The sequence below is a fragment of the Anser cygnoides genome, chromosome 13 (genome assembly GCF_040182565.1).
Source record: "Anser cygnoides isolate HZ-2024a breed goose chromosome 13, Taihu_goose_T2T_genome, whole genome shotgun sequence".
Taxonomy (NCBI): Eukaryota; Metazoa; Chordata; class Aves; order Anseriformes; family Anatidae; genus Anser; species Anser cygnoides.
Window position 1 is genome coordinate 13,043,877 of NC_089885.1, and position 25,814 is coordinate 13,069,690.

The 25,814-nt window shown below is 42.3% G+C and overlaps 1 protein-coding gene across 6 annotated transcripts in view; it reads right to left on the reverse strand.

Moving 5' to 3' along the window:
- Positions 1-11,963, reverse strand: part of KLHL13 (kelch like family member 13) — a 78,302-nt gene extending 66,339 nt beyond the window's left edge. For 2 of the 6 annotated variants that reach the window (XM_067004823.1, XM_067004820.1), the window contains exon 1: positions 11,816-11,919. Coding sequence is in view for 1 of the 6 variants with exons in the window: in XM_067004821.1 (XP_066860922.1) it covers positions 1,560-1,624 (65 nt within the window). In the remaining 5 variants the exon portion in view is untranslated. Of the gene's footprint in view, positions 1-1,559; positions 1,625-11,815 lie in introns of those variants that run through there. The other 4 variants (XM_067004821.1, XM_067004822.1, XM_067004819.1 and 1 more) reach the window with 4 other exon arrangements.
- Positions 11,964-25,814: the final 13,851 nt, after the last annotated feature.

Sequence of the window (25,814 nt, forward strand, 5' to 3'; positions counted from 1 at the left end):
ATAACTTTAACTCAGTCTGGGACTACAAAAACTAAAGCTTTCACCACATTCTAGTAAGCTTTCAAACCTATCTTCTATTTTATAAAACTAAAAATGCATACATTTGTCCTTTTCAACTAAGCTGGACAAACTTATGAAAAAGCTGACAGCCATCAGTTTTAACAATACCTCCTTGTTTTGCACACAGAACTTCGCACATACAAGGAACTGAACAGCTTCCTCTGTCATTATCAATTGCTCTGATAAATGACCTAATGCTACGTAATTTGCTCCACGATTATAACGTAACAATTACAGCATTCTTATTGAGGGAGATTTCCAAGATTTAAGGTATTAACTTTGCCTAACACTGCAAATATATTCACCAGCTTTTGAAAGCCTTATGTAAAAATTGCTCTCGTGAAAGGATTAAACATGACATGGTCAGAGAGTTCTACAAATGAAAACAAAGTATTCTGCATTTGAACATTTGTATGTTAAGCATTTAAACTGCTGTGAAGAGTTTAGACGCGAGAGCTGTTCATTTCCAATTGATTGTATCTATCCAATTCATGATATTCAACAATACAAAAGCCTTCTAATTTCTGTCCCAGTAAAGGTTGACAAATAGTGTCAACAGCACCAAGCTCAGTTGAAATTTACACTTCACAAGCATGCTACTCACCCACACAGTCTCTCATAAATCATCTATTTTGTGCTGGGGAAAACTCAGCAGAATAATTTTTCAATGCATCAATTTAAGGATGCCTATTACAACATCTGGAAAAGGCTACATAAAGAATACAGATACATAAATATTTACCTACATATCCTTCAAACTGGAAAGTTTCAGACTACCAACACAAGAAAAATATCTGAATATTTTCACCAACACTCAAGATTATCTCTAAAGGTGCTTACTTTCTCGGATACATAAGCCATTTAATCAACATCTAACAAATGCTTCATATAAGGAAAACGCCACACAGAAGTCAGATATGAAAGGTCAGACCCAAGACCTGTTTAAACAAGCTTCCTGTCCAACATCAGACAATTTATGAGCAGCGAAAGTAACAACTAACATGACTGCATTCTAACAGCTTTCATCAGCCAGCGGTTTAGGGCCTTTATCACACAAACCGCACCCAGAACGTAGTTTTTAAGCACTCCACGATTCGCTATTTTCTTCCACTAATTTGTCTAGTCACATTTCAAGCTGCTGTGTGTCCAAGATATCACGTGACAATGGAGTCTCAAGATAATTATACACTAGATTAAAATGGAGTCTCACAACACGGTTACATATTACAGGAAAGCATCCTTTGGCTACCAACTCTAACTTCATGGCGCTCCTACTGGCTGCAGCGACTTCCCTAGCAGTTTCCCAAAGTCCTCCCCTAACAAGCCATACCTCCGATTTACTGTGCTACCTCTTCACTACATGAAAAGCTGGCAGCACACCCACCCTAACATAACTAGACAACGCATTGTGCAGTTTAATTGAGCAGGAACAGTTTCACTGGGGTTTAGCCATTTAAATAAGATTAGTTGCATACACAAAGCATCTCAATTTTTCTTACTGTTCATGGCAGGATCCCAGGGCTACGTTTCGCCATTCCCAAGTAGTCCAGGTTAATTTTGACATCTAGAACAAGGTTCAGGAAGAGAAAAAAGAATGTCACACACCTTTGCACACTATTATTCATTGTAGATGTTATTTTAAAGAACTGCAGGGTACATCATCTCCCACAGAGTTAACTATTGGTTTATGCAGCTCTTTGAGCTCTATCTCCACTGTGAGTGGAAAATTGGATAACCCCAGTTCTTGCCTGCGGGGAAAGTTCATAAAACTCACTACTGTCATGTCCTGCTCTTCTTCCATGTATACAGAGTATTTCATACACGATTCTGCAAGACCACAGCGGCAAATAAAAATCAATTTCAATAGTAGCGTTGAAGAAAGAGGTGTCAGAGACAGTTTTTGCTTTTAAGTTAGTCAGTCTTTCTGTGTGTCTCAGAAGAAGAACCACCATTTTACGTAAATCACTAAATGCACAGAAGCCCCAGAAGACCTAACAGAAGTAATACCTTGCAACACGTCACTGAACCAAGCATGCTTTTTATAAATTCAACTCATGGTTGCTATTACAGCAGGAAACTATCTGGCTGGGCTTGCAAAAAAAAGTACAGGTTACAACAGAGCTGTAACAGTACAAAGTTACAGCGAAAGGTTTCACAGCCATTTGAAAGTCACTTTTCTGTATGGAATGACCAACTGGAGAACACAGGCTGAGAGGAAACGCTGCTTTTCTTTGTAACACTGAAGAGATAGTGGAGTCAATTGAAAATGAAAAACAGCCAGTCACCCCAAAACGCAAAGGACAGTTAGCAGTATTGTCATTTGCAATGGCAGCAATTTTTTTTTTTGTTCATTCTAATGCAGAGTGAAGAAACAATGGTAACAATGCTGCCTGCTTTTGCTTTCTCTGATTCTTCACTTTGAAGATCAAAATAATTAGAGCATTACATTTGGCATCTCGTATTCTCATATTCAGCTAGAATCAATAATTTGAGTCACACCTACAATGCAATGAAAGCATAAACACATTTTTTCAATTACAAGCCCTTCTCAACCTGAAGCAAAGCTACTCATCTAGTTAAAACAATACTAACAACAAAATCACATAGGAAACCACTCGTTAAACTGTAGTAACAGAAAAGAAACAAAACAGTAAAGACTGAATGTCCTGTACCAAAACAAAGGAGTTACCTGAAGATTAGATAAACTACTGCAGTCTTATTTCATTGTACTTTCTTCCTTCTGGTATCCCTCCTTAAAATGCATTAGTTTGCTTTTTACAGATGCACATTTATGCATGGCAGCCACCAGAAAGACCCATGTTCCAGAACTGAAGGAATATTAATGTGCCAGGGATGACACACACAATTCATCACAAAGCACTACACGGTTTGTTTCGGTGAAGAAAAGCAGAAAGATAAGAAATTAGAAAGTAGTTTCTGCTGGCAAGAAGCCCCCTAAGAACTGGGCATAAGAACCAGGCTTCCCACCATCGCGTCTGAGCATTTCACATAAACCTGCATCTATGCAAAGCGGTGTCAGGCTACTCCAGTGACACATACAAGCATTACAGTGGAGGTCTTTATGAGGGGCCCTCAATAAAGAAAAACTAGAACAACGTCAGACTTGTTAGACACATCTGGGATGGCACTGAAACAATAAAGTCAATACAAAGACAGCGTTTTTCCTCCAGCCCACTCATTTTTTTCCTCCTCCTATTTCTTTTTTCCACCATTATTTATTCTTGACTCCATGTTCAGGAGCATAGTGTTGCCATGCAACCTCTTCTTTTGCAGTCTCATTTTCTGGGCCAACTCCCTCCTACCATTAATTGTACTAATGAATAAACAATCTAAACTACTGAAGGCAGCTGATTATAACCATAGTATGGACTCTTTTGTGTGCACATAGGGAGGACAGGACATGGCTGCACAGCACCCCTGCACCATGTCCCACAGCACCCACCAGCCTGGCAGCACAGTAAGCAGCATGCTAGCGCTATAGCCTGTTTAAGCTTTTACCCCACACCAGCAAATCATTACAGCCTAACCAGATGCTCTCTACAAGGACTCCGAAGGGGTTTGTAGGATTATTTGCTGTGGAAGAGCCACTTTTATGCCTGCGGAGCATCCTTTTAGCTTGTGAACCTCTGCCCTGGATTTGGATCTCCTCCTAGATACAGCTGTGCCCTAGAAGAGCTCATCCCCCTCAGCCACTGGTCGCTGCTGTCTGCCAGAAGGCTACCAGCTGAGCTTCTCTTAAGTACTTTCTAACCTATTTACTTAGGATCAACAGATAAAAGACTGATTATTTGGGCTGTTCAAACCATCCCAGCTTATTTTGGCTGTCATTCTGCAGAAGAGCTCACAATTGTCTCAACTGCCAGAGGTAAGGTTAATAGCCCCCTAAATGAAATATGTAACTTTTCTAAACCTGGGACTGATGTCTAAACCCAGAGAAGATATCTCTACCCACATCCCAAAAGAAACTATGTCTCTTGGCTCACTCATCATCATCCAAAGAATTCATTTTAAAAAAAAAAAAAAAAAAAGGTGGTCAAGTCTTGCTTATGTATTTGCTCAGCCCTTTCCAGGGAAGCAATTTCACCTAGCTCCCAGAGAAGCTAACCTGCAGAGCTCCACATGCGGGGACAGCCATGTGAGCTGCATATTAACACTGCATGCAAGCCTCTGTCCTTGAAAGAAGATGAGATGCTGGTAAGACCCATCAAGTCGAGTTAAGCCTACAAGTTTTGAAGCACAAAAATGACACCACTATATTCTAAAGTTAGACTGCATGCTTAGCAAGACACTGCCTACGATGCTAACTGCTTTGTTATTCCCCTGTGTCCACCCCACCCACAAACCTCACAAAAATAACAGGTGAAAGAAAGACTACAGTAAGCATAGTAAGATTTAGGAACAGAAACTGCCTTTTTGTTCTGCATATGTGAAGCGCAGAATTCAAGGTCCTGAACCATCACTGTGGCTCTTAATCAGTAATATCATTTTTACAAGAAAAAAAAAAAAGAGGATAGTAACACCCTAAGTTAGATGTACTCATTAAAAAAAATACAGTTTTTCATTACTGATCAAAATATTTATAGAAAAAGACAAGTATTAAAGCCTTAAATTTAGCATCAACCAAAATAGCAAGCTTCCTAGAAGTCCATGCTATTAGACACACAGGTCAGCAAGAGCATTTTATTAATAAAAAAGCAAGGAATTATAACAAAAAAAAACTTCAGGGCCACTGTCTTCTTGTAAAAAGGAGACACTAAGGAAGTTTTACCACAGTCAGTTTAAAGACTCACTGCAAACTCCTCCATGTATTCAGCCTTACATTAAGAAAAGTTAAGCCATTCCTGAAAAAAAAAAAAGATTAGCCTACTTGCAAAGATTTAAGCCAGAGTTTCTCATAGCAAGTGATATCACCAACATCACTGGTTGAGTTGATGACACTTTCCCACCACCTCCAAGATATCAGCTATCACAATTATGTCATTACTGCTCTCCTTTAAATAATAAAACTCCTGGTTTGGACATGAAGGACAAAATTTTCAGACTCAAGGGAAAATATGGTACCAAGAGCCACCTGAATTACGTAACACCCCATACTAACCCTTCTGTCATTGGAGGTGCCAGTGCTTTATACTGCCCATATCTAATTAAAGAGAGACAGTGAACACTTCACTTTTACCTTTACTCCTCCATGACAAGTGTGAGTAGCCACAAGAGACCGGTCTGATTTGCATAGCCACTGAGAAAGCAAATGTAAGGCAACTTGAGCAGTCTAGTAAATCGAATTCAATATTGTGCAGTTGTCTAGATTTAGCCTTCAGTTCTTTTGTAGCTCAAGTATTTAATCCAAAATTCATTGTTTGAAGGCATAAACTTGCAAGTCTTAGTTTATACAAAATCTCTCTCATGGGGCACATGCCCTGATAGAAATACTTCAGTTCCATTTAGTGCCATATAAAACCAAGTTTAGAATATTGGACAAAAAAGTCCAGCTTGAATTTCTAGATTTAACATCATTTTAGATTTTTACATGACTGGTTAATTACAAATTCAACAGCAAAGAGAGCAAAACTGGTTACATGCTGTTCTTGTTAAAAGCTTTCAATATAAATGGGTAATAGCATTGGTAGTAAGCAACAGCAATACAACTACGTATCCATTTTGTAACTTCTAGTCGCCACCACATCAAAAGTTATTAACAAGTAATGAGCTGAAAGATGACTGGGGTGGAAACACGGGGGAAATAAACTATTAATATGTCTTCTACAACTCTGGCACCCACGGTAGATAGTCAACTTCTAAAAAAAAAACACACACAGAATATGTAGCGTAGGATTCTAAGCGCGTAGGATTCTAGCGCCACTCGTGGCTTTCTTTAAATAACGGATGTGCTACTCACTTCCTCTGTTCTATTCAAAATCTGTGGGCAGCCATAAACTCGCCCAGAACCATGCCTGTTTCGTAATAGTGAAGCTATTTAAAAGCCAGGTGCTGAGAAGCCGGAGTTGACAAGGCATACGAGCAACGCATCTCCTCCTCGTGAGCAGGATGCAGGCCAGCGCTCTGATTCCTCCCAGACAACAGCTTTCCCTCTCCCTTCTTTCAGTGCAGAATTCACGCTTTCACGTAAACTCAAGCTTCCAGTAAAACATTTACACGGATCATACAGCTCCCATGCAAGTAGAAAGCTAGCTTCAGAACAGCAGCTCGAGGAACACCTCTTCAAAGGCACCTGCAGACGCGACCAGTTGGAGGTGCGAGCGCCGCCGCAGTCCCGCCAGGCCGTCTGCTGCTGCATCCCTCCGGCCCCAGCACGCGCTGGGAGCAGTCCGGCCTCCCCTCCACTCACCTCCAGCCACATCATTCCTGCTCTACTTGTGGGAGCAATAGCAAGGTGTAGCCACAGGGCGAGTTAAGCCGATAAAAAACTTACTGAGTTAGCTTCCCATGAGATAAGCAGCATGAAAGCAATCATCCCACAAACAGGCAAGCGTTAGCCCTGCAAGGAGGTGCAGCAGCAGTTGGCAGCAGAGGCCAGGGGCAGGAGGCAAGACCACACGAAATAGCGTCTGGTAAGGTACCTGCAGCACCAAACTGTCTCCGAAGTGTCTAGCACCAGATTTAGCCCTAAGAGCTTGTATCTTCTGGTAATTTTTCAATCCTTAACAGATTCACGAATAAGTCTTAAAATTTTAAATTAACAACAGAAGTGAAAATTTGGCATTTGCGTCTTATAGAATTATGTAAATATATAGAATACATTACTACGTACAACAAATAGAGCTTCAACTTTAGAGAGCTGGGTTTTGTGCCAATACAGTAAAAACCTGCTGGATATTTCAGATCATTTTAACATACTGCTAGATATTTCACATTAGTATTACCAGATAAGGTCACTTCTTCAAAAGAATCAATGTTTCCATGATGCTAATGAAATGCACATGGAACACACAACCTGGAAACAGAACAGACCACTTACACGAAGATCCTAGAGAACAATCACGAAAATTGAACTGGATCAAAATGCATGTGTTTATCCTTGCTTTCCTGAACCTACAGGATTCACTTCTAAGAATTAACCACTATAAACCTCAAAAATTCTGTTTTTTATTCCCGTGACATGAAACCTAACCTTCCTTGTAACAACAGTTTGCACTTGTCCAGATGGAGGTGTAATCAAGCTTGTTTACAACGTACCATGGTTTTCATTTGTCATCTTGCTAAGTCCTGGTCTGCAATTTCAGAGTGATACACACTGATAAAATTGGCCTTCTCAGTTCATTTTTCTCACCAAGAACAAAGTACCAAAATTCTTCCCTTGCTTCAGCACAAAGATGGAAATTTACATTCACAAAGAGGCTAACAGACTGTGATGCTGAGCAACGTAATAACTTAAAACATTTACTTTTAAACCCTCGGAGACAGGTACTCAAATCTTCCCACCCCTGGTTTTAACCATGAGAGCTGTGCAGCACATTCCCATACACTTTGTGCTGACAACTGTTCCATGAGCAAGGTGGAGCATAGAAAGAAGGCCTCTATCCTAAAGCAGCTTATAACTTCCACCTTCAAGCAAATTAAGAGATGTCCAAGAGACAGGACAAACAGGCACATACAGCAGTAGGAGCCAAACAAAGGTGTCTGACACCTTTAGTTCTGCTGCTTTGACTGCTGACAGCCAGTTCTGCTTGTGGTCCCATCCACACCTGCATGAAAAGACATGGGCAGTTTTGTCTTGTCTATAGCTGTCCATGTGCATCATCATATCTGGGCACCTCTCTGGAACAAGGCCCTTCGGAGAGGAATGGCAGAATACATAACCTGTAAATCAAGCAAGCATAGAGCACCTGATGAGACTGATACTCTTTAATATGGAAATGGAAAAAGGTATCAACTATCCACAAACTTTAAGCGACTACGAGATGGGGCAAAATCTGAGAATTTCTTCGACATCAAAACTTCCGCTTACTATCTATTTTCATTTCTACTTTCACCTGTACATAAGCATTCTCACACTATAAATTTTTCCTATTAAAACAACCAAGCAAAAAAGCTTTAAAAACAGGCAATGAACTAATTGGCACTGCCAACAAATCTCACATTTTTCACATCTATAGAATACACCACCAAACAGCTGCATCAATCACAAAGAAAAACTTACAACAAAAGCCCCAAGAAATCATATGACCAGCATCATTTGTATTTACAACAAAGCACTGTTTCCACAAAATGAAACAAAAAGAATTATTTCCTGCAGCAAGTTTAAAGCAAAAACATTGACTAACACCAAAAATCCATAGCTACTGCATTCTCCAAGAAAAATTAATACATCAGATTCACTTAAAAAATAGCTTCTCAAAATAGGCATCAAATTCTTTACAGTACACTGACCATGGGAAATTTTTCAAGTTTTCTTTGGATTAATCTTTGGAAACACATAAGCCAATTAAAGGAGTTGTATGCAAATTTTGTCCCAGTTTGCAAGCTCTTCTTGGGTTCACACAGATCCCTTCCTACCTCACAATCCAAAAGGTATCTTCAGGAATCCACTTCTGAAACATCCCTGTCACCAATATCAAGTCACACATTGCAAATCCCTGTATCCCACATCTCAAGGCACCCACAGCTTAGTTCACTTGTCATTCCCTTCTGACACAGGATACAGGCAATCTTCATTATGCAGCATAGGTGTGCTTTCACCCTAAAAAAGCTACTACTGCGTAGAACCCTTGGAGACAAAACATAAATATGCTTTATGTAAATAATTCAGATGAAAACAGCAAGTCTACGAAGTAGCTCTTATCCTGCATATCTATTGAAAGGACGCCTTTTTCCTCCAGAGACTATTATCTAACCTTTCTTTATTATCCCCTAGTTTTTCAAAGACACTTTGCTTAAAGATAGCAAATATAACATGAAAAATTTCTTACACACTAACTTTCTGAAGATTTCCATAAAGCGCTGATCTCCCCATTTTAAGAATTCTATTACATCACAAACAGCTGAAAGAAAACCACACAAATGTTTTCATGCAGTATTCTGACAGTGTGATACAGCTGTGAGAATTTTAAAAAAGCTCAGAGCAGACAACCTTGAAAGAAAAGCAGAACATATGTTGCCCCATCTATTTCAGCTCTTACCTACCTCCCACTCACACTGACACCCATAAACACTGTGCCAGATTTGTGATAAAGACATCTACCCATGTGAACCTAGCCTGGGGCCATCTAAGTCAACTTTCATAAGCTATTAAGAGTCATTAGAAAAGTTTTCTACTATTGATACAGTGCAACAGCCAAACATTGAAACCCTTCTCTCTGAGGCAGCTAGCATTTAACAAATGTTTCCATTTGTTGAATCTTGCCACGCTACAGTTTCTCAGAAAGTTTTGCCAGCACAGATATATCAACTAAAAGAGTAAAGAAAAAACATATGTACTAAGCATCACAGCTACTTCAGCACTATAACAGCAACGAAAAAGAGCATTTTTGACAACTTTGTTTATGGTGTTCGTGGAGGTGATATAGTAATGCTAGTAGAAACTTCTAGCAGGACACACTGCCAACTCATGCAGTCTCTACCAACGTTTCTTTGTAGTGTAAACTAGTTACCCCTTTCTAATAGCTGGACCACACTAACAACATACAGCCCCTGAGGTAACACTGTTGGAACTTTTCAGTGTTGAAAACAGAGGTTATGCCTTTATATCCAGGCATCCTGGGCTTGATCTCCACTGTCAAAGAAATATATACAAATGTATTATATTGACACACACTGAGTGCGAGATAGTTTGGTATAGGTTTTTTGTTTCTTTTTAAAAGAATGCCAGCATTTTTATCAGCTTGATGCAAAACAGAAGATGAAATATATATATATATATATTTAAAGTTACTACAGCTCAGAGGAAAAAAGCAAGGTTTTACTGTGTGCTCAATCCCACCATGCATCTAGCCAGCTCACATGCCAGTACAAGAGCCCTTTCTGCAGGAGCTACATTTCACTTCCCCTCTGAGTCCCCTTAGAGCTTAAAGAAGGATTCATCATCAGCCTCTTACACACTGCCTTCTACAGCAGTATCAGCTGAACATACTCCCTCCCTGCTTCGCCCCACTCAGCCTTGCGTTAAGTAAGCCTCACAGGCTGTTTGAGATAAGCCCAGTGCTCATCGTCTCCCCAAGGCCACGCCGTGCCATCATTTGTGGGACCGCACTGCAAACTGAATCAGCGAGTCTCTTCACAATCCTTGTTTTCTAGCCAGTTCGCTGACCTAAGTTCACTGATCTGCTTCATGCCTGGGAATCACCAAAAGTTGTGCCAGTGTGACCACAAGCAGCAAAATTCCTCAAGACGCCATTACTGCTACAGACTAGGTACAGCTGAACCATGGCCTCAGATGACTTGGAGTTTAGTGAACCTTTTGCAGAACTGCAGAAGAAACACAAGAATAATAAAAAAAATGTTGGCTTGGGCAAAGTCACTCTAATTCATTTTTGACACCTGGTGTTGAGCCAGTGCTCACAAGAAACAGTCTTGCTTCTTTGAAGCAGAGCAGCATGCTAATTTGTGCTGGCAGCTCGCTGCAATTTTTTGAACTTCAGAAGTGAAGGAAAATGTTTCGAAGCACGATTTTGAAAATCACAGAATCAAAGAGATCATAAGTGCATTCAGGACATCATTTAGTCCTAGTTACTATCCAAACTTTCCACTATCACCACTCTGCAGCGTATTAAGTGGGACCGCAGAACAGGCTTTACCGTGAAATCAGAGAAGTGGGGAGAGCGCCCTGAAGGTTCTTCATTAGCATTATCTCTGTGTGTAGCTCACTGGGGAAAGAATAAGGAAGACTCCTCCGTGGCATCCTATTCAAATTCATGAGCCATATTTAAATGGGTGAGGGAGATATTTCTGATGAGCACTTCACAGCGAGTCCAAGCCAGCATCAGTTTCATTAACGCTCAGAACAGCCAAGCTCGAGAGACCTTTGCCATCCAAAGCTGATGTGCACCTTGCGTCTCCTGAGTTACACACAGAACCCAAGTCAAGAGTCCACGGGCTCTCAAGTTAATATCCCTCTTTTCTCACGAAGACAAAAAGTCCTGAACAGGACCTGATAAAAGCCGCGCTCGGCCTAAATTTTACGCGAGTAGGGTGAAGAGAAGACCAGCAACTTAATTACAACCCGCAGTTAGTTCCATCCCCATCCCCAATGGCTGCACCCTGGAAACGACCCCCAAGACTCCTTCCTGCACCCAGAGCTCAGCCGCCCTATTTAGCGCCCACAACACCCCCCCACCCCCGACGAGCAGAAGAGCCGGGGGGGGGGGGGGAAGCCAACGACCACCGGGGCCGCAGAAGAGGACCGGGAAAGGCGAGCCGAAGGCGCTGTGAGCCCTCGGAGGCGCACGGAGCGCCCGAGCCCCGTCCCGGAGCCAAGGGCCGGCGGCGCTGAGGGCAGCGCCAGCGGGGGCAGCCCCGCTCTGCCCCCTCCGCGCCCCCCCCCCCCCAGCCCCAGGCCCCCGCCGCTCGCACTCGGGGCAGCCCCGGGCGCACCGCGCCCCCCCCTTCCCCCCGCCGCAAACCGGGCGCCCTCCCCGCAGCCCGCGGCTGCGAGCGGCGCTCCCCTCCCCGCGTCCTCGGGGCGCAACGGGCAAAACCCTCCCCGCCGCCGCCGCCGCCTCGGCCCCGCGGGACAAGCGGGGAGCGCACCCCCCCCCACCCCGCGCTCCCCCTCCCTCACCTGCGAGCCGCGGCCGCCCACCCGGCCCCGGCCGCGGGCCCCGCACCGGAGCGCTCCCAAAGTCCCGAGCCCGGCCCGGGAGCGCGGCCCCGCTCCCCGCGCCCGCCCGCCGCCGCCTGGCCCCGCCTCCCGGCACCGCACGTCACCGCCCGCGCCAACATGGCGGGACACCGCGCAGGCGCCTGAGGCAGCGGGGCGAGGGGGGGGAAGGAGCGGCAGGCGGGGCGAGGGGAGGGGAGGAGAGAAGGGGAGGGGAGGGGAGGGGAGGGGAGGGGAGGAGAAGGGAGGGGAAGGGCGATAAAGGGGGCGTAGTTTGGGAGGAGGTGTGGCTGTGGGTGCCGTAGGGTGCCGTAGGGTGCCGTAGGGTGCCACAGGGTGCCACAGGGTGCCACAGGGTGCCACAGGGTGCCACAGGGTGCCACAGGGTGCCACAGGGTGCCACAGGGTGCCACAGGGTGCCACAGGGTGCCAGGAGCTGGCAGCGGGTGTAGGGGGCTCGGTGCTGGTCCCACACGGCTGTGTGTTCTCCTGGCACAGGCCCTTGTAAAAGTTCCCCCGAATCAATTAAAAATCCTTTTTAATAAGAGTTATCGTGCCTACAAGTTACACTGCGAAGCTCAGCTACTACAAGCAATGGGTGTACAAAAATAGCTTCCAGTTGGGATTAATTTGGGATCAGCTTTACTAGCAAGTGAAAGGACAGTCCCAAGCTGCTCTCCGGACTGTAGCATTCAGTGCTGGAAAGCTCGGAATTGCTTCACCTGCTCTTGTAGCACTGCAGTATGGTGAGGTTTCCTCACATCACAGTTCTCTCTTTCATGTGGCCCTCATTTGGGGACTGCCGTTCTGCTGCTGTTCTGCCTGCATTGTTTCCTGTAAACACAGCTTCAATTACTAAACCCCCAACACTCAGCAAATTTTTGACTCTAGGTAATCCTACGGTAATAACACCCTAGTTAAACCCAGTCAACCCTAATGAAGATACAGGAATTTCAGCAATGCAATTGAGGGCAGAACTTGCTGCAAAATTAATTATGAAGCCCTAGCATGGCTTCTCATGGCAGCTCTGTAACTTCAGCTTGGTAAATATTTTTGTCTTGAAAGATGCCAGCTTTAACCTTAAAGAAAAGGTTATGCAAAATTTGAGAACATGCCATGCCATGTGAGAGTTGCCCATCCCCAATGTTGCTTGCTTTTAAAGCTGTCTTTTATATAGAAATTTTCTAAACCGGTCTGTTAAAGGCAGTGCATCATCTCTGTCAGAGGGAAACAGTTTCTAGTTAAGTAACTAATGGATTTTGCTATGGATAGTTTCAGGTTCACTTCTGTTCTCCTCACATCATTAACATCAACTGAGGCAAACTTCAGCACAGAAAACCAACTTATCACTACACTCAAGCTGACAAGAAATTCAGTGTCTCGCCTGCAGAAGAAAGCATTTTTTGTGTATATATATTCTGACTTCTCTCCACGAAAATGACCCCTTGATAAGCCAATACCTATCTCTACTTCTCCACAAAACTTGGGAAGAGAAGCGTCTCTGCTGAGAAAAGACACTGAGATTGTGACATGCAGGAGATCTCACAAATGTTCCCAAACAGAAGAAAAACTCTTGGGACTGCTTACTCACAGTGTTTTACAAATGGCTTGTAATTGTGAGTTCTTCATCTTTTTCCTTACTTATCTCCATTAGAAAGAAAGTGAAATCTACCTTTTAAATAGACTGTAGTTATAAAGCACATGCCCTTTAAACACAAAGCTCTTGCAGCTCTTTGTACTCACAAGGCAAGGTAATGTCTCCAGTGCACATTTAACACAGGCTCTTGTCCAAGTTTCAAGCCAATCCCACATTCCTAGCCACACAGAAACTTTCTGACCCTCATTGCTTGCTGACATGGCAGAAGGTGAGGTTTTTTTACAGCCCAGGTTCGATCTCAGTTCATATTTGAATATACCGTTTTTTCTTTTTTTTTTTTTTTTTTTTGCTAAGGACTTGGCGAACAAATCAGGTGTTCCAATATTCTTCTAGCTGTTCCACTCTGAACACCAGGCAAGTTTTCTGAGACTTATGTGGGGCCTCACAGCACCAAGGCCCATGAAAATTCCTCTGGAAACCCCCAGGAGATCACAGCACAGCAAGGAAAGCAAAGGGCTGGAAATCTCAGTTCATCTAATCTATGTTTTGTCACTAAGGATTCACAATTTTTGTGAAATGCAGTCTTACTGAAATTACATGTAGTAGAGCTGCTCAAATGTTATTTTGTTGTTAATAAAATTATTCTAAAACACTTTTCTACAAAGTTTTGATATCTCTGTTATGTATTTCTTTGTGAGAAATTCAACTTAAATTTGCTGCAGAATCTCTCTGTCATCTCAAACTATAACCATGAAACAAGACAAATATACAAAATTACTAATATAAAACTACTTGCAAGGTAAGTCCTTCATACATGATTTTACCACCACACTGTAATCACAAATGCTTCCTATTAAAGTCTACATATAGTGTAATTCCTCTCAAAACACCATTCTAAGTACTTATGCCCACAAATCGGACGTTTGATAACTGCATTGAGCACAATTTACTGTCACACTATATATTTTCAACATCTAACAGCAGTACAAAGAATGAACAAAACTACCAGTTCAGACAACCACATTTATACTCACTTTACAGCCATTTTGCATTAATATTACAAATTAGACAAAGAGAACAATACCCATTAAGCAAGAGTATTTCTCATTCCAAAATTTTATTTATCTAAAAAGAAAAAATAATTCATACCCAGCACCTGAGCTATAAGCATCTCATTCTGAACATATGCCATAAATTATAACAAAGTCTATTATAAAGCTGAATGCAGAACTTGGGTGGAAGAGGAACTAAGCTCTATTAAGCTTCAATTGCTTGTGACAAGGTATATTCATTATTTGCAGTTCTGCAGATATTTGCTGGTGAACTTGGCTTGAGCATGTGAGTAGTTCCAGTGGAAGTACCCACACACACGTACTTACAGCAGCCCTTCCCCAGCTGTTCTGACTTGCTTTGACTGCCAAAGAGAACTGCACAATCCAGGCCCCCTTCTACAAGTGCTCCGAGGGCAATGCTTTAGACAGAGGGGCATCCCTCTGCCACTAGGTCTTGAAGTGAGCTCGTGCTCCATGAGCCCTGCTTTTGCTTCCCGTTCCCCTCTTGGCATTTTTGTGTGCTGCAGATTGGAAAACGGTTACTTTCAGGATCAGGTCCGTTATGCCTTCTCTGCAGTGAAAATGTTCTGTTCCAATAGATCTGCATATTCATGCCACAGTAACAGCCTGAAAAAGATAAGAGATGAGGTGCGTATATGTCAACCGCTAAACACAGGAAACATTTTCCGTTAAGAAATCATCCCTTTCAAGTATTGGTAAAGCTGTCAACTTTCCCCCTCACCCACAGCTATAGCCATCTTGATTCCATCCATATGCACATCTTTCACCATATTTGCAAAGTTCATGGACTGGTCTGGTCCCTACTAATGCACAGCAAATCCTGCATAGCCATTTTTTCCAAGTCATTTTATTAACCTGGAATAAAAAGTCACGTTTATACCTGTTCAGGGGAGCTCTCACAGGCAGACACCACAGGGTCCTGTTCCATCTCCATTTCCAGCAGCAGTCACGAGGCAGCAGACGTTTTCCAGGAAGCCCAGCATGAAAGTGTCTCTCCCATTTCCCAGGTATTTCCTGCAAGGAGAGGCTGTGCCCCAATCCAGAAGTGCAAACTGCAGACAAGCTTGGTGCCCGAAGTGGAAAAAGGGAAGTGCCAGCCTTCCAGGTTGGTGCTTTAGGGCAGAGAAAGAACTATAAGCTGGGTGGGTGGGTGACTTGTATGCAATCTTGTAGACACGCCCTCAAAATAAATTACACTAAAAATATATTAAAGCTTGGTGTAAAAGGTATTTGAAATGTCTTTGAAATTTGTTTGAAATTTCATGTGTGACCACACAAAACTACCAGATGTATCACAGTTTTTCTCTGTCCTTAGAAGAGGAAATATCTGCCTGCTCTGTGCTGTCCAATACTAGCATTTTAAATGACAGTTACAATACAGAAAAACTATTCATGTGCAAGCCTTGATTTTCAACTTTTTTCACCATTCACACTCATTTCCGCATGTGCAACAAGGGTAAAACACCAACCTAACAACTGTTTTTTTTGATACCACGTTTAACATCCTCCCTCTCCTCGCCGTTGGTACAATCTCCCACCACAGAAATGACAAGTATTGGGGCAGCAGAGAATCACACACAGTTTTGACATTCTGCCCTTCTCTTCCAGGCAAAAATGCAACAGAGCAAGGAACAAATCAGCATAAACATCACTGCTATTCTCAGAGAAACATTTTCAATGTAAATGGAGCATTTCACTAGAGAGAAACAGTCAAAATATTAAAATATGTAGGAAGAGGGAATTATTTTGGCCACCAAGCATTAAAATTCATCGTGTGTGGAAAAAAGCAAAAACATTCAATATACAATTGATCAAAACCTTAGGAGTTTGGAAAGATAAATGAAATGTGAAAAGAGTGAAAGGAAGGATGGGAAAATCAGAGGAGACTTCTGCAGGGAGTACAGTCAGTAAATAACATTCTGGCAGAAAGAAGGACAGCCAGTGCAATCTGAGGTTTAAATGCCTCAGGAATTTTGAGTAGTTGCAAAATTCAACATAGCACCTATTAAGACAGTATCTGACCTAAATGCACCACTTAACATCCTTACATTGTCTGGTGCTAAAGTAACGTCCATAATTTGGAAACATGAAGGACCAAAGTAAAAATAACACTGACGTTTTAATACCATTTTTTAAAGTCAGAAATGATAAGACTGCTGATTGAGCTAGTCTTTACAAGAAATACAGTGGATCTTATTTTTATGTCATATAGGCTTTGTATAAATGAGTAAAGTCAGGATCAGAGAGCCCATTGTTTCCTTTCATCACCATTGCGCAGTCTACAAGTTATCATGGTGAACAAACAAAATGTTTTACACTCTTAGTCTTGCAAATTCTTGTAAGATTGCAACATTTACATTTATAATAAGGACTTCCTCATCTTTAGTGTTTTGAAAGACTTCCTTGGACACATAAGCACTGACAAATAACAAGCCTTTATCAACTGCAGTCTTCCAGTCCCTGGCCATAGTCTTCCTTTACTTCTAAGGATTTCTTTCAAAGAAAATATATAGCAGTGAAACTTGCTCATTTCCTCCAAAGTCATTTTACAGTTCCTCTTGTTCTTCCTCCAGCTAATCTCAGTGAAGCAGAATTTTAGATTTGGAGGAGCAGATATTTTTAAAATAGACTTCTTTATGCTATCAAAATATAAGCATATTTTGTCAGATGACCAGTGATTGGTCAGCAGAAGTAGGGAGCTTTGCAAAGCTGTAGGCAGTGCCCGAGGACTCAGTCAAGCTGTTTGTTTGGCAATTCAGGTGTTTTTCTACAACAACATTTATTTGTAAGTTATAAAGGCATTTTCTTGTAAATTCTTTCATTGCTGTCTTTGAGATATATTTTTATAAAGACTAGAGGGGCTACTTAATTTCTGAGTTGTATTGTTTCTCCACGTATCTCTGTTTCTTAATTTCTGAGACAGTAAGGAGAGGGGTGGGAATTTGAAGTTTGAGACATAGATCATAGATTTTCAGTAAGTTGAAAGTTTCAGTTATCTGAGTTTTTAAGCCAGACTTGTATCTTCATGCTCCTTTTTCCAGGGTTTTGTTTTCTGTCTCACTTTTACTGTCTTGGGAAAAAATAGCCAAATGTAACTCTTTTTCATTATTGAGCAATAACTGAAGCAATGCAAGTAAGGAAATGCTCCAAAAAATGTCAAAGGAAAAGAGCAAAAAAACAATGTTCAGGTTCAGCTATACACATTTCCAAAATGTGCTAAGATACAGCTTTTTTTCTTTAAGTATCTATACAGTAAAACATGCAAACATTAAGCTTTGAGGTGCTATCATGGGGTTGCTTTACCATTCATTAAATAATTACTTTCTTTTTTAGCATATATAAGTTCCAAGAGCCAACAACAATCCGGGGCTAATCAATGTCTTCTACAATTTGTCACTGTTCTTCTGGTTTGGGCAATAACTGCAAAATGATTTGCACAGAATCACTAGTCACTGAAGATAACTATTTCCATCACCATAGATTAGTTCCAGGCTAAACAGTTTATAATAACACATTTATATGCCTTTTTTCCCCACTGGCAAATGGTACTAATTCCTTGTGTGTGACTGCAGGTAGACTTTAAGAACAAGAGAAATTTTTACATTTTTTTCTCAAACTTCAGTAAAATCATCTTGCTTTTAACTCATAAAACTTACATAAAAAGAGGAAGCAGGGAGCTCAACACTCCTCGTCTTGCCAAGAGTCGGGAAGGATAAAGAAGCACACTTTCACCTCCCTTCCTGTTCCCACAGGTGGGGATGGATAAGGAACAAGCACCAGCAGAGGAAGCTCTGCTCCAGCCAACACAGTTCAACAGGATGCAGGAAAAATGGCCTGTGCCAGATATGGGGCTTATGTATAGAACTTCCCCTGGAGCACTAGGGAAAACAGTGACTTTGGATGAAGTAATAGAATAGTGCAATCCTTTCTCAAGGTGTGTGGCGTAACCCATACACTAACTTGGAGCCTGGACATTTCTTCCCATAGAAGAAAGCAGTACATCTTTGTTTCCTTCTACATGAGCACTAAGGGTAAAAAAAAAAAAAAAAAAAAAAAAAAAAAATTGGAAAATAACAACCCCTGTGTGTCTTATTAAATTATCATTTCTCACATGATATCAAAGCAAGATACAGACTTCTGTCATATGTGCTTTTTAGTATCATGCACAAATGATTAAAAGCAAGATTTTTCTTGTCTTCTGGAAACACGCTGATTTCTGGAGTGCTGCTGATGTGCACAAGATCTGATCAAAGGTGGTTAAGACACAATATAGCTATGTTCTAGCAGAAGACCTACTGTTACTTCTAACATCACAAAAGCAGTACAAGCAAACAACAGTATGTTCTTGTTGCCTAGAATGTAAGCTAAGTCTTTACACAGCAATTAATAACTGTTACACTCAAGCAATCCGTCTTTATGTTAATTTCCACTTAAAGATCACAATCAATATAAAATAAATTAGTGATTGCTGTCAGGAAATACATTAACAAATCTGTCTCCAAGCAAAAACAGCTCAATGGTTCCAAGTGGAGCAAATTTAGTAACTGTCAGCGATTTGGAAGTTCTCATTAATCAGCTGAGCTGACCCACTAGTAAAGAAGCTTAGTACACACTGAACTGCTCCTGAGCCAGGTCATGGAAACAATACAGGACTATCCAGTGTGTATTTCCAAAAGTGGTACTTCAAAAAGAAGTTTCAAGTTGCCACAGGGAAAAATGTAGTGCCTCCTCAGATGTTCCTAAAAACAATAGAGCACATGTTAAACTCAACTGCTCTCCTACCCCGAGGCAAAAAATAGTGACCGATTTAGACACAGCTACCAGGGCAAAGCTGGACTGCAGGAGCAGCAGTGAATTATTTATTTGCTAAGTTATTTCTTCAGAGATAAACAAATCACAAAAAGTGCTTGCTCCACTGAGATATCACAGTGTGCACACAGGATCAGAAGAACCTCAAGAAATGGGCATATTATTGTTACAGGATGCGGCATCTGGATATAAATCCTTAATTATGAGTTGTGACTGCACTAAAAGTCCATGCCCTTATCTTTCTGACTAGCAAAAAGGTATTGATTGTGGAGGGAAAGCAAAGAAACCATCCAATCTTTTACGTTAGCAATAGCAGAACATTTCAGCTACTTGCACACAGAACCGGTTAAGACCAAGATTTGCAAGACCAGAGAGGACTGAATTGAATTTTATGGACCCCTTCCCTTGAACCCAACTAAATGAAACAAGGTAAAAGTCACAAACAAAAATACAACATAACACACATCAGAAGAGAAACGAGCAACTCGTAAGCATCACAGCCCAGACACTGAAGGGCTCTATCGCTCCGCAAGATCTGCCTGGGGATTTCTGTTCTGACCAGAGATTTCCTCCCTTTATGAGCTGTCTAATATGAGCTTCATTTCATGAGGCACATTTTGCAATAAACAACAGCAATCACTCCATAATATCACAGTTTCACTACCTCTGTTCAATTTCCCATAAAGTGTATTGCCATGTAGGGAAAGAAAGAGCAAAAGCTCCTGAATATATGAGCTTAGTACCCATTGCTAGGTCATCCTTCCAGGTAGAAGATAAGAAATGATGGAAGACCCCTGAAAAGCTGCTTGGCAGGTACATCTACTACCTATTGACTTGAATGTTTTCTGTTGTTTACACATATTTTCAGCTCCTCCACTCCTCAGAAGTAAAAGCTACGTTTTGTGTATGAGATTAAAAGGGGGCACAGCAAAGACTGCCAATGCCTCTAGAAATCTTGATCACCATGGTTCCTCTTCACTGTGCCCCTGGGCCTGTAAACCCCCTGCTTGCTTTGCTGCCAGGGAGGAAATATTCTCCTAATTTTAAAGATTTGATTCTCTGTTTTTTTGGCAGAAATTCTCAGCAGTAGACAATTCTCCCTTCAATGAGAAAAAATGAATTAGCATGAAATGGGGGTTGTAAATTACAGGTCATCAGTATTGGCAGAGAAATTATAGGTGTTCGGCATCACAATATATAGTAGAGGTAAACCCAGCCAATTGTTTTAGAAACTCATTATTTGACACTGGTCACAGCTGCAGAGCTGCGATGGCTGTGAATATAGCTCCTGAATGATGGGGTGTGCATCTCAAAAAAGTCTGTCTATAGTGTACAGGGGCAAGCCCCATGAAATACAACATCAGAAGTAAAACAAATATACAGGATGACTGGGTCAGTGAAGCTGTGCTTCTTTTGGTTCAACACATTGTTGAAAATCATTTCCATTAAACTACTGATCAGGCGTTTTTAAAATAACCCTGAAAAGATCCTGGAGACAGTTGCAAGTGCCTGATGAGAGAGCACAGCTAGTGCTCATCTTCGTGCCATTAAAATCAGTCACAGAAGCAAGACTTGATTGTCTTTTCTCTAGCGTTTTGTTGTCTGGGCTCTGTGACAGCGTTTTTTATTCAATGATTGGAGCCTGCACAGCTGGGGATTCAGGGGGCTTTATGATACGGATCCTCCTTTTCCTTTCAGGCATCCTGGACGTCTGCTCTCCAGCAATCCCTTCGGTGCCAGGGAAGCTCTAATCCAGGCGGTCAGGCAAAGAGGGGAAAAGGAAATTGTTCTTACATTTCCCCTCAGGGGCACGGGTTGCAATGTGCAATCCCTTCACAAAAGAGGGTCCTTCTGGAGAGTGATGTCCACCCATCCTTCCTGGGTATATTTTTTCACCTCCATTAAGCCCTGTTGCAGAAGTCATTTCTCTCCACCCAAGCATGTGGGATGATGTTCTCTCGGGGGGACATCAGCGTCCTCTGTTTCCAGCCTGCTAGAATGCTTAGAACCACGCTGTGCCATGCAGGGCTCCCTGAAAATATTGAAAAGCTTATCTCTTTTTTTACTGAGGGAGAAATTTAGAGCACCATTTTTTACAATTGTTATCGCCCAGCTCCATTTCCTGGCCAGCCCATGCACCCCAGTGGGACAATGTGTCTCGGCCAGGAGGAATCAGTTTATTGGAAAACGAAATGAGGATTCTCATTGAATGAGAATAACCATGTCCATCCTCGGAGCTGCTATCTCAATGCATCATTGCCAAGTTTCTTAACCCCCTTCTTGGTCTCCTAGTGCAGTTTGTATGCAGTGACCCAGAGGCAGATCCCAAAAGCCCTGGGCTGAATGCAGTGCTGTGCTGTGAGACTCTTTTGAGGAGGGGAAAAAAAAAAAAAAAAAAAAAAAAAAAAAAAAAAGAGAGAGAGAGATATTGTGGTATTTCAAGTTTTTGCTTTTATTAACAGACTTAGCTTTAAAAAGACACATTTCTGACAGCAGAAACTTTTCACTGGTCCTGCCTAATATTGGCAAGGAAGCCTGAAAAGAGAAATTACTGCTGCTGCCTCATTGCATCCTTCACACTTATTCACGTTACTCAGAAATGCACATGGATGCCCTGGATGCTGCCTGCTTTTTATTATGCATCTCCTAAGGGGCAGTGAGGAATCACACTTTAATACAGTGCATCTGAATTTTTATTGAATTTTAGCCTGCGGTTAAGTAGAAAGACATTAAAGTCAAACTGCAGTGTTTCACTGTATAGCTGATGTTCCACCGTACCTCTGAAATAATTGATTTTCTCTATACCAGATGGACTGCTCTGCCTCTTTGCTTCCTTTCTCCCTTCATATTGATAGGAGCACATGTATTCAGTCCATTAGTTACTTTATCAATTCAATTACAATCTTACTTTATTTTAAAGTCACCTGTGAATATACGCAGGGAGAGGATTACATGTCTGGACACTGTGCTGAGGCCAATGCGTTGCCATTCTTCACCTGTGGCTCTGCAAGCCCCTTCCAGCAGCCTGCTACGTCTTCCCAGGCAGGCTGCAGAAATATGGACCATGTCCCCGTGACATTTGTTCAAATCTCTGCCTGATGCTGACAGGGGTGAACTGCATGTATTTCCTATGTAAACTATATTTCAGTGAGGACTGCCGTAAGGACAAGGTATTATAGATAATCCCTAAACGTAAAGAGGGATTGTGGCTGCATTACCTGAGTCTCTATGAAACACACCTCTCTAAGGAGGTTATGTAATGAACAGCAAAACCCTGGGAGAGCAGGAGGTTTTAGGCACTTAGCTCACTGCTTTTGCTTCAGAAGAGAAGGGCAGCTGTGCCAAAAACTTGTCTGCTTTTTTCAGGTGAAGAAGTCTAAGAAACCCTCTCTCCCCACTACTCCTCAGCTAGGAGCTTCCACCAGTGTGGAGCCCTCGTTTAGCCAAAGCAGGACAGAGATAAGCATTGCTGAGGGACCATGCAGGCCTAGGGGAACGGGTCTGGCTAGAATCAATGGGTGTATGTTGATAGTCCCACTGTGAAGTGTAGGCAGAGAAGCTTTTTCAGGGAGCCACAACGCCCTTGTTGGTGCTGTAGATGGGAGGCAGCCACACACAGAGGTTGTAGAAAGCTCTTAAGGAAACCAGACAGATATATATATATATTACATATGCTAAATAGCATAATAAATAAAAGTGGCACAGACCACTTCAAAAACTATATGAGTCACTGTGCACTTTGTAGCTATCCCAAATCAATTGCTCTTTGAATATGTTTCAGTGGCAGCTACAAATTTATTTGATTTGGATATATGTCAGCCCACTTAATTTGTTGTGCTTGGGTTTTGCAGCATGACTCCATCCTGGTGCTGAAAAACACAAAGTCGGTGTCAGAAACAAACAGACAAAAAGGTATTAGGAACATTCATCTCCATGTTTCTGTGCATCCCAGAGAGGAGAGCAGCCAGGCTGCCTCGTGCCCTGAGCTCACTGGCAGCTTGCTGATGTGCAAGAAGTGCAGATACTGCTGGAGTATCCATGCACTGCAGGGCAATTCGGTGGTGGTAGATGCAGTGGTCAGCCCAGGCTGTGGCTCCTCCTGAGCTGCAGTTTAATATAACTTCCTTCTGCTACAGCCACTGCACCTGCTGTGCTCCTTTTACATGCATTATTTAGCAATGTCACTCAAGTTTGTTTGTTTGTTTGTTTCACCATGAGTGCTATTGTCCTCAGTTACCCTACATGTAGCATGAACATGGAAAATGTGCGAAGGAGGGCTGTAAAAGTTGCTGTTTCAGCTGGAACTCAACGAAAGAATGAGAAAAACCATGATCAGACAGAAGAAACATGGAGTAGCTATAAATGAACGGGTGCACCCTTACAAGAGTGGATTTCCAATAAATGTTTGAATACATAGACTTCCGAAATCAAACTGCTAAAAATAGTCGATAGCTTTTCTTTTCAATGAGGAGAGTATCTTATTGCCAGAGGAGACTTCTCTAAAGTTTGAAAGAAAAGGGGAACAAGAGATAGGTGGAAATGTTTTCTGGGCTGGAAGAAGGGAAGGTTGAGGTTAGAGGGAATAGTCTCCCACACCATGGAATATAATGACACTTTTCCCTGCTGATATGAACCTGCTGCCTGCCAGCAGTGACAGCAAGCCATGCAGGTATCATTGTCATAGAAAATGCTGTGTCCTCACCAAACTTATCTCATTTTGATTCTCAAACCACCACAGCTCCAGGAGCATCACTACTAGGAATTTTCTTCTTGGTTTTATGTTGTCTTGCAACTTCCTGTTTTGTTTGTTTGTTTTAAGGGTGTTTCTTGATTTAAAGAAAGCTGTAACAATATAAAAAGCAACCTTACATTCAAGAGCAAAACTTCCTTGCTATGTCCCACTTCACCTTTGGAAGAGCAACATTTCTCCCTGCCCAGCTCTGGGAATCCTATCCAGTGACTTCCACAAATATGTTGCATAATTCATTTTGTATATTTTATGACTCATTTAACGTGCTTGGAGTAAATGAACAGTCAAGGGTCCACACACCAATTCCTTGAAATGCATGTGATTTAGAATATAACTATTTTTGTGTAAGAGGAAAAAATAGTATTCCTAAGAAAAGAAATGTCATCGAGGAGATGGACATTGAGGGGGTGAAGAGGGATCTAAGCCCTTCTGCCACTTCCAACATGAGGATAGAAAGTACTCCCACTCCTGGGGCAGCACTGGGGGACTGGCCCCAGTTCACTCTGATACCGCTGAGGGTATTCAGGGGGTCTCTGTGAGTACAGGACTCATGCAGAGGAGCTGAGACAGTGGGATACTGCATCTATGAAGTTGGGGGGGGAAACAGGGAAAGGCACAGGTCCTCCCCAGGAGCCCCATGGGAGATCAGTCCGGATTTGCAGCCTAGGACCTACACAAGCTGCTGGTAGGGCAGGTCTGTGGTCAGCAACGTGCAGCCCAGTGGGGAAAACAACATCTGTTTCCATAGTTTGTGGAGATAATTCAAAGCATCCAGAATGAAAAAGATGAAACAGGCAGAATTTTATAAATCTTTAATAACGGTAGGACAGTGTGGCGATTAATGTTGAATGTAACTAATGTATGAAGCCAAAATGTATGTCATTTGGGAGATGTGAGCTCTCCGTGACAAGCCCTGCCTCTCACTGACTGCTCCCTGAAGTGACAGCGGTAGAAAACTCTAGCTGCTAAATGCAAAAAATAATTAACCCAAATATGAGGGCATGAGCAGAGGGAAGCTGTGGATGGGGCAGGAGGCAGCATGTGGGTTGGTGGCAGCGGGAGCCATTTGCTCTCCTTTCTGCTCTGCTTTCGTCCCAGTACAGAACTGTGTATGCTGCTCAAACAGAGAGGGTCTGCCAGTGCATGTCTTGTGTGCATCGCTCTCCTCCCTTGAATGCATGCTGGTCCCTGCCACGGAGCTGTGCTGGCCTGGGGACACAAGGCAGTGTCCTGCATGTTGCCTTTGGCCCATGCAAGTATTTGCAAGCCACAGGAGAAACAGCTGACACTAAAATTCAGCCAAGAAAAGCATCCACACAACAGAGGGGTTATTACTTGCATGTGAGTGAGTGAGAAGTGCAAAAAGCTGCTCCCTTGCAATACTGTGTCTTTCTGAAAAAGTAGGAAATGAGAAGAGACCAAGTGTCCTGACAGAGGAGAAAACACGACTGGCTGGGAAAAAGAAAGCTGTAGGAAGAGGTGCAAAAAATGCAGAAGACCAAGGATAACTGCTGTCCTGTGGCAGTTTCTGGAGGCTATTGAGCAACGTGATCCACAAGAAATAAATAGCACAGAAGGTCCAGAAAGAGATATTGAAATGCAAGGCAAGGAAGCAGGCAGAGAGGAAATGAAGGTTGAATGCACACACACGGAGATAATGCCTGGCATAGCACAGAGCAACAGAAAAAGGTTTACCACAAGATAAATGCACACAGAAACACGAGTGCAGTG